This window comes from Eptatretus burgeri, chromosome 3 (genome assembly GCF_056783735.1).
Source record: "Eptatretus burgeri isolate ZD-2024b chromosome 3, Ebu_testis_v1, whole genome shotgun sequence".
NCBI classification, from domain to species: domain Eukaryota; kingdom Metazoa; phylum Chordata; class Myxini; order Myxiniformes; family Myxinidae; genus Eptatretus; species Eptatretus burgeri.
Genome location: NC_140963.1, coordinates 70,756,620 through 70,766,619, shown reverse-complemented (window position 1 = coordinate 70,766,619; position 10,000 = coordinate 70,756,620). Strand labels below are relative to the sequence as shown.

The window sequence follows — 10,000 nt, the reverse complement described above, 5'->3', positions numbered from 1 at the left end:
GACAAATACATCAAGTACCAAAGCATTCCTTAAAATCGTGTAAGTTTGTCTCAGTCATACTGCTTATTACCCTCTGTGCTGATAAAATTGAAATCTCAACAGCGCCAATATACATATACATCAATGCTTCAAACATTCAAATGGAATAAGGTAAGTCTCATGTATCATGTGCGTATGTGTGTGTGTGTGTGTGTGTGTATGTATATATATATATATATATATATATATATATATATATATATATATATATATATATATATATATATATATATATATATATATATATATTGTTGCGAATTCGCGCCTGCCGGCGTGCGAACGGCCACGTAACTCGAATCGTGGCACGTCGCCCACCGGACGGACAATTCTGTCGTGACCCTCTCGGAACAACGCCGGGAGCTCGTCACGGGTGGGGGTTTAACCGCACCACAATCGTGCCAATTGCCCACCCGCGCAGGATAGGGTTGCTGGCCAAATTCGATCTACCTAAGTACCTGCGCGAATGGTCGACCGGGCGATCGTACCACGCCACAGGCCAACTCCGAACACGAACCGCTTAAGTGGTCAGTTCCGTGCTAGAGTGATAACCGAGCAGTGTTATCGTCGGCCTCGACGGTTCCGATTAATTACCGGGACGTTGCACCCGCTACAAACCCCTTACGTGAAGCAGGATGGGGAGTCAATAGAGAAAAGACAAAGAGAAACGGGCACAGTTCAACAAGTAAGCATTTTACACACACACACACACACACACACACACACACACACACACACACACACACACACACACACACACACACACACACACACACACACACACACACACACACACACACACACACACACACACACACACACACACACACACACACACACTCAAAATGCACATAAAGCAAATGTAAGAGTTAAAACCAACTACGCGCACACACGGCAACACTTATACAGTTTTACTTCACAGACGGCGACAACACACATTTACACAAAAGCAAAGGAAAGAAGCCACCCTCACAGACAAGGAGGCAGACAGGCCCGTAGGCCAAATGTGTGCGTGACCTGAAAGCCGCAAATGTGGCCGCGCCGCTGTGCCCCGACTCCGTGCCCCTTGGCGGGTTTCGTTGGCACCACGTTTGGGGTGGGGTGGGAACGGGGCGCCCTTTTGCACTATCTCAGCATGGGGGAAAAAGGGAATTGTTGATGCCCTGGGGGAGGGGAGTGGCTGGCTGGCTTGGGTCCCGCGCCGAGACGAGCGATCCCCCACACCGCACCCTCATCGCCGACCGCCGTCCTTCTTGCCTCGGACCCGAGCTCCCTTGCTTGCAGTTCCACCGCGTGCACTCGATGCAACTCTGCCAATGCAACGCTCCTTGTCCCCAAGAGCAACCTCTCAACGACACTCTCAAAGCAACTCCAAAACCCAACTCTCTCCAATTCGCCTTGCGCTCGCCTTTTTATAGGCGGCAGGAGCAGCCAATATGCAAATTTTAGGATCAGAACGCGATTGGAGGCGGGGCCACGCCGCCCCCCCCCCCTGGTCAGCCATTGGTCAGGCAAAAATGGGCGTGAAGCGTTTCTGATCCTATCTATCACTATCCGAAAACATGGACCATCTTCTATCTTCTCATCCAAACTCTCTCTTCCTCTTATGTGGTGACTTCAATTGTCATCACGCCAGTTGGCTAGGTGTGGGTACCTCTCTCACCTGCCATGGCACCTCAGCAAAACCTTTCTGCGACTCATTGGGACCGACTCAATCGGTCAACGTCCCGACCCAGATCTCAACCAATGGTACTCCATCTCTTCTGGATCTGATTTTGACAAATTTCCCTGACAATATCTGCTGCTCTTCCTTCGCTCCAATTGGTTCTTCTGACCACGTCCTTGTCAAAGTGGACATCTCTCTGGCTGTTATCAGAGAACCACCTCACCGCCGTCGAGTCTGGCATTTCACTCAAGTCGACTGGCAGGGTCTCCGAGCAGCCATCAAACTTACAGACTGGTCTCCTATCACTACTTTCTCAAACATCAACTCATCCTGGGAATTCTTTAAAAGAAACTTGCTCTCCCTCATGCACAGATTTATCCCCTCTCGTGTTCAGTTGTCCTACCCTTCCTCCCGCCCTTGGTTTACTGAAGCTTGTGGCGAAGCAGTTGTCCTGAAACAACTTGCCTTTGCCTCATTGAAAGCAAACCCAACTGAGGGCAATCTCAGTTCTTTCCACAAAGCTCGGAACAAGTGTGTATCTACCCTCAGGAGAGCCAGAAAACAACATCTTTCTCATCTCAAGTCTGAACTCTCAAACCTCTCTCCCTCCTCAAAATCCTGGTGGCGTTTAATCAAATCTGTTTCTGGTGTATGTTCCCCCTCCATCCCCTCCCTTACCTCAAATGGCCGCACTGCTGATTCCACACGTGATAAAGCTGAATGTCTAAACTCGGTGTTTGCAGCTAAATCTTGTGTCCTAAACCCATCACTATCTCTACCCACTTTACCCAGTCGCACCCAACTGTCCCTGGACTCTGTATCCTTTTCTCCTGACAAGGTGGAGAGCTTGCTTTCAAACCTCGAGTCAGATTCTGCAACCGGTCCAGACGGCATCAGCCCACGTGTCCTCAAAGCCTGCTCTTCTGCTCTTGCTCACCCTCTCTCTGTTCTATTCACCCTCTCATTTGCCCAAGGTCATCTGCCATCTGCTTGGAAATCTGCTAACATCACTGCCCTGCATAAAAAAGGTGCAAAAACAGATTCCTGTAACTACAGACCAATCAGCCTTCTCCCAATCATCAGCAAGGTTATGGAATCCATCATCGCTTCAGACATGAAATCCTTCCTCTTCTCCAATGGCTTGATTTCCAATCATCAATTTGGTTTCAGACCAGGTCACTCTACCCTGGATATGCTGCTTCTGCTCTCCCATCAATGGATGGAGGTCCTCAATGCCAGACAGGAAATCCGAGCCGTATCCCTGGACATATCACGTGCTTTTGACACAGTCTGGCACCCTGCACTACTCATCAAACTCTCTTCCCATGGTATTCAAGGCCATCTCCACTCATGGCTCGCAGACTTCCTCTCCTGTCGCAGTCAACGTGTGGCCCTAAATGGAGTTCTTTCATCCCCTCTTCCTGTGCAGGCTGGAGTTCCTCAAGGTAGCGTTCTGGGCCCTGTTCTTTTTCTGGTTTTCATCAATGATCTCTTGGACTCTCTGAAAAATCCTCTATTTCTCTTTGCCGACGACTCCACCCTCTGCCGTACCATCTGTCATCCCTCAGACCGGCAAGCAGCAGCTTCTTCACTCACTGCAGATCTGGATAAAATCACAAACTGGTCCAACACGTGGAACGTCTTTCAATCCAGACAAATCTCACACTCTCACCATGTCTCTTCGAAAGGACTGTTTACAACCCCCCCCCCATCCACTTTCTCAACAATCCTCTGGAAGAAGTCTTTTCTTTCAAGCTTCTAGGTCTCACTATCTGCCATGACCTTTCCTGGGAAAGTCACATTTCCAACCTCGCCTCAAAAGCCAGTCGCCGACTGGGAATCCTCCGTCGTGCTAAGTCCTTCCTCGGCCCTCTTGAGCTCCTGACCACTTACAAAGCTTTTGTCCGTAGCCTGATGGAGTACTGCTCTCCCCTCTGGGCTGGTGCTCCTGCCTCCCACCTTTCTCAGCTTCACGCTGTCGAAACCAGGGCATTTAAGATCATCGGCATCTCCCGCAATGAAGCTGAGTCTTTGGGCCTCTCACTCAATCACCGCAGGTTGGTCGGGAGTTGGTCGGGAATCACCGCAGGAAACTGCAGGACATGCGGTGAGTTACGAAGAGGCTGTTAGATGTCGATCCGGTCAGGGAGCGTTTCCTCAAGTTCACGAGGGGAATGGATGACGTGATGCTCCCATACAAGGAGCTACATCGAAACCTGCAGCAATCTGCCAGGCAGCTCTCAATCACTGATTTCTTCCGTCCACCTCAAGAGCACCACAGCACCCTCGCCTGCCTAACCTGCATCCCCTTCGGTGAGTGACTCATCAGGATCCTCACCTACTTCCGCACCAGCACCTTCATTCCTTTTGGTGCACACTCAGCATCACCCTCACCTGCGTAGTCTTTAGACAACTCCATCGAGTTAACTGGATTTCAAATGATCATCATTATCATCTGAAAAGTTGTGTTTGTGCAAAAAAAATTTGAAAGGGTACCTGTTGTTTTTTTACTTTTACAGTATGGTTGGTTTATTACTTTCAATAAACTGTTAATCGCATTCCTTCAATAAACAATGGAAACGATACCTGGTGTCTTTTTTTTAATTTGTAAGCATTTTTTTTTGCCTCCACCACTGAAGGTGAAGGAAGTTATGTTTTCATCCCTTTCTGTCTGTTTGTTTGTTACTTGCAAAATCGAAGATTTTCAAGTATATTGGTCAGTCGAATTTTGTTGTTCTGTCTGTTTATCGCCTACAGGTAACAATTCTAAACCAATCTTCACGAAACTACACCAGATGGTAGAGTTTGTCATAAGCAAGAAGCCTGTTGTTTTTGAGGTCAAAGGGTCAAAAGGTCAACAGGCCAAAAGTCAACAAATTTTACAAAATTCTAAAATCCTTAGTTGACATACGATTGACTAGAAATTTGAAAAGGATTTTCATATCAGCTGACTGAATTCAACCACCAACTATTTTTGAGGTCAACCTCAGCCAAAATGTCAACATAGGCCAAAGGTCAACAACTTTGGTAAGATTTTTATAAATCCTCAATTTTGATCCGATTGACTTGAAATTTAAAGAGGATTTATATTTCACGTCACTGAATTCAACCAGCCAATTATTTTTGAAGTCAAGATCGACCAAAATGTCAACATAGACCAAAGGTCAACAACTTAGGTGGGATTTCTAAAATCCTCAATTTTTATCCGATTGACTTGAAATTTCAAGAGGATTTATATTTCATGTCAATGTATTCAACCAGCCAATTATTTTTGAGGTCAACATAGGCCCAAGGTCAACAACTAAGGTTGTATTTCTAAGCTCAATTTTCTTCCGATTGACCTGAAATTTGAAGAGGATATATATTTTGGGTCAATGAATTCAACCACCAATTATTTTGGAGGTCAAATTTGTTTGATGGATTTTGCAAGTGTCCTGCTCTGAACGACATTTCTTCTTGTCTGTTTGCTTGTTACTTACGAAATCTAAAGAATTCGTAAGTATATTGATGACTTCCGTCCTCTGTTTGTGTGTTTGTTTGTGTGTGTGTGTTTGTGTGTTTGTTTGTAGGCACGATAACTCGAGAAGGGAAGAACCTACCAATGTCAAATTACACCACGTGATTCAGGAGGGTGATGGCTAGCGCTGCTTAGATTTTGGTCAAAATCAGTCAAAGGTCAAGGTCACAGTGAGGTCAAACATAATTCCGTAAATTCATGTGGAGAAATGGAGTATTTTTGCTTCGGTCGACGATACGAGTTCGTTTTAACTTCGAATTTAATTTTGTCTTTGGTTTTTGCGATCGTTTAGGACACTTAAAACTCGGTTGTCAAAATTCTGCAAAAAAAAAAAAAAAATCGGATGATTTGGAGACGTTTTAAGATTGCATAAAAAAAATTTCACTCGCCGCATCACGGGTCGTCACGTGGTGCAGCGCGCTCGAGCAGAGGTGGCATTGAGTCACGTAATGGTTTTCCGTGTGCGCGCTGACGGTGTTTTCGATAAAGATGGTGTTTAAAAGTCATTTTTTATCCCAATAAAGGTTATCGTCGCATGCCTGACTCGCTAAGCCGTCGGATTATGTGAAGATTGTTGGTGGATGGCCGAATATTACGGTTTTGTGACTTTAATAAAATAATATTAAATAATTGCGTGGAGAAATGAAGATTTTTGCTTCGGTCGACGTTACGATTTTTGATGGTTTGGTACAGAATCATCGTAGAAACTTCTGGTTTGCGTCGCTACCTTCTCCAGAGACAGCTTGTATTAGACAAGGTCAGAGGTCAAGTTGACGATTTCGTAAGTACCAGTCTATGACTGCTTGTTTGCCTGTTTGTTTGTGTGCAAGATATCTCAAAAAGTTGTGGATGGATTCGGATGAAATTTTGTGGACAGGTTGGGTGCGTCACAAGGATTAACTGATTACATTTTTGTCTAGATCCAGATCCGGATCCGACTACTTGAATTTTTGAAGTGATTCTTCACCATTGATAGGCCTAAAACGATATATAACACGGTATCTCAAAAGGTTGTGGATGAATTCAGACGAAACTTGGTGGACATGTTGGGCGTGTGGCAAGGACAAATTGATTCGATTTTGGTGAATATCCACATTTGGATCCGGATACGAGAGTTAATTAATTCTTAAATTGAATCTTCACCATTGAGAGATAGGGCCAAAAACGATATATATATATATATATATATATATATATATATATATATATATATATATATATATATATATATATATATATAAATGGTGTCCCAAAAAATATACAACATTTAAAATGCTTCGTTTGAACCTAAAAAAGCAGTAATTTTGTCACTTATACTTCATTTCTTGTTGCAGAGACCCTGAAGTTTATTTTGATACAAAGCAAGCGCCAGAAAAATGCCAAGACTGACCGTACAACAACGGATGAAAATTGTTGAACTTTGGCACCAGACGAAAAGTGTCATACAGGTGTAACGTCTTTACTCGAGACATTTCGGTATCCACTTGCGCCATGCACCAAACTTTCGGACAATAAAGTGCACCATCGCAAAGTTTACCAACGTGGGAACCATCTGTGACCTTCACAAGGGTCACAGTGGTCGGAAGAGGACAGGTCGTAGTGAAGAAAATTTGGAAATGGTGAGACAGGTGGTCGTTCAGAGTCCAAAAAAAAATCGATTCGAAGACTTTGTGCCAAGACAAACATTCATAATAGCACCGTTCAGAGGATTCTTCGCCATGACATTCATGCCTTTCCATACAAAATTCAAACGGAAACGGTGCTTATTGATCAACAGAAACGCAAACGACTAGACTTTGCAAATTGGTTCTCAGGAAGGTTGGAGGAAGATGCATACTTCCTCAAAAAACTTCACATGACGGACGAATGCCATGCTCACTTGTCGGAGGAGGTAAACAAGCAAAACTTTCGGTACTGGGGAACTGAAAATCCTGGTAATGCATCAACTGAACTGGTGCCTCGATCTGTTCTCAAAGTCCCCATGTGGGTGGCGGTTGGTTGGTATGGGATGATTGGTCCATACTTCTTTGAAGATGACCAGGGACGCACTTGCACGGTAAACCAGAGGAACTATCGCAAAATGATTCATGCAGCGGCCTGTGTTGTTGTGAAAGTTGCTATGCAGCGGCCAAAAAACCGCGGACGGTATTTTCAATACTTGTCCTACAGTTTTGAATGTGGAGAAACGAGATTTCGGAATTAAACATTGAGATATTTTGAAAATTTTACTCGAGCCGATTTTTGATTTCGGTTTTATTTTTCAAATGGTAGTCCTTCAAAAATAGGGTGTCTATTTACCGTCATTTTTTGTTTGTTTGTTTGTTTGTTTGTTTGTATGTAATGGACAGCTCTGGAGGCCAGAGGAGTCAACTGATTTTAATGAAACTTGACAGGTAGGTTCATACCAGGATCTAGTTCTATGCTTTTGAGCACCCTTGCTATGGACACCACCGTTGCTTTGCAACGGGACTTTGAAATTTTAGAAAAATCCTAAAAAATTAATTTTTTCGAAAATCAAAAATAGGCTTCCAGGCTTTTATGCACACTATAATCAACCTCTGTCAAAAAAATTCAGCCCGATCCGTCAAAAACTGTATGACTAGTATGCAATTATGTTGTGACATCCATGTCGCCGACCAGCTTGTTTCCTTATTTGCCTGAGACCGTGGCTTTGAGGTTGTGCTTTTCTCCCCTTTCCTCATTTCCTTCTTCATAAGTACCTCTGTTTTGATGAAACTTTGTGTGGTCATCAGGAGCAGGGCCATAACACTTAGAGAATTGGATTATTAACCTGTAGATGGGCAGAATGGGTCCGTAATAATGTGTCTCGAGCATGGAACGTCAACGAGCACCACTTGGCTCTTCCTGTTGGTATCCCGCCATGATCATTGCGTTCGGAGATGCCAATTCGCACCAAATTTACCCAGCGGACATGGAGACCTTTTCATCCCATACCCACTGAGTGGTGTGACGGTCGTTGAAGACCATGTAACCGTAACAATATATTGCTATTGCTTTGCCCTTGCAAGATAAATTGCATTTCAAGAGCCAGGTTTTCAGTTGCACAGTCTACACTCACCTTGTGGATGTTGAAGATCCCATAGAACCTTTTGAAAAGATTAAGTGATCCTGATAAGATTTTTGAAAATAACATAAGATTCTGAAAAGAGTAAGTCTTTTGAAAAAGAGCTGATGCGATGTTTTTGGGGGTTTTACCTCTGCCACAGAAGGTGAAGGAGGTTATGTTTTCACCCCTCTCTCTCTCTCTCTGTCTGTTTGGCTGTCTGTGTGCAGGATATCTCAAACAGTTGTGGACGGATCCGGATGAAATTTGGTGGACAGGTTGCGTGCATGACTAGGAAGAATTGTTTCGATTTTGGTGAAGATTCAAAGCTGGATCTGGAAAGGAAATTTATTTAATTTTTAAAGTGATTCTTCACCATTGAGAGATGGGGCCAAAAATGATATAGCACGATGATTCAAAAATGTATTGGGCCCAATACGTTCTTTTGAATCGGGCATTACATGGTGGAGGTATGCACTCTACCGAATGCCCTTCTAGTTTTAAATAATAAAATCCTCAGTCTTTCCCCACACCCACTTTCTCCACTCCAACTTAATATCTGGTCTGTTCTCCTGTCATCCTAATAATATGGTGCAAAACAATAAATACCACTACTTATTGATCAGTCAGTACACTTGATGGTGCCATAATAGGTGGTGAAAACAGTCAGTGCACATGCACAATGACGCAGTTTGGCGGGATAATATTCCATGGTACCATTTGCATTAGTAAACTTTGGGTCAATACTTTAGCCAAATACAAAAATGGCTGCACAGGTCAACTGGAAGTTAACACAAGCATGTTCCCACAAATGTGTCTTTGCTGGTATATAAACAATGCGGCAGCCCCAAGAATGACAGGCTTCTAACAGATAAGATGTATTTAGTTGTGCAAGTGCGTACCCAACCCATACTGTTGCGACTCCGGAAGATCTGCATCTTCTCCTTCACGGCTCACAAGCTCAAAATGAGACAAGTAGGCATCTGAGTGGAACGCAGCTAGATCATCATGGCTCGCCATTCGGGGAGCAATCACCCTGCAATAAGAAGCAAAGAAAAATAAAAATGAAAAATTACTCATCGCATGACACTTGGTGAAACGGAACGGCACTCGGTAGAGCGCACACCTCTTCGAGGCTGAACAGCTTACATTTTATATCCCACTGATAGGTGGGAACTAAATCTCGACCTTAACCAAAATCGAATCGGCTTATTCTTGTCACCTAATGAACTCATCCAGCTAGTTTTGTCATAACTTGTTCAAAACTTTTTGAGATACGAGTCGAAATTTGCTAATGCGTTACAAAAGCATGACATCCGGTCAGAAAAAATCATATTCAAATGATTCCGCTCAATTCGTCACTTCTGGAATCATTTGATACAACATTTTTGGGTTTCACTCATTATAAACGCTTCCAGTCACTGGAAAACGAAGAAATATAGAATGCTTGCCAAAAAAGTGGGGTTAACGTGCGTCAGGTTTGACCGAAATATGAGGGGATAAAATTCCGTTTTCACATAATAGCAGAGATATCACGGCCATTACGGGCTTCTTCATCGGAAAACAATGACGTGTTGTTTGTGCAGTGCCATTAGGCACACGTCTATAGCGTCATCACTTCTGTTGTACCTCGTTCACGTGACCTGCAGACCACTTTCACGTGCGTAAGAAATTGACAGACCTGCGTCATCAGTTTCGTCGGGCGTTGTTTTGCACG

At 43.9% G+C, this 10,000-nt stretch overlaps 1 protein-coding gene across 4 annotated transcripts in view; it reads right to left on the bottom strand.

Annotated features, from left to right (window-relative positions):
• HDAC8 (histone deacetylase 8) overlaps nt 1–10,000 on the bottom strand; it is a 67,609-nt gene that overhangs the window by 50,863 nt on the left and 6,746 nt on the right. For all 4 annotated transcript variants that reach the window (XM_085873907.1, XM_085873908.1, XM_085873906.1 and 1 more), the window contains one exon: nt 9,186–9,319. In XM_085873907.1, coding sequence (XP_085730033.1) covers nt 9,186–9,319 — 134 coding nt within the window. The remainder of the gene's footprint in view (nt 1–9,185; nt 9,320–10,000) is intronic.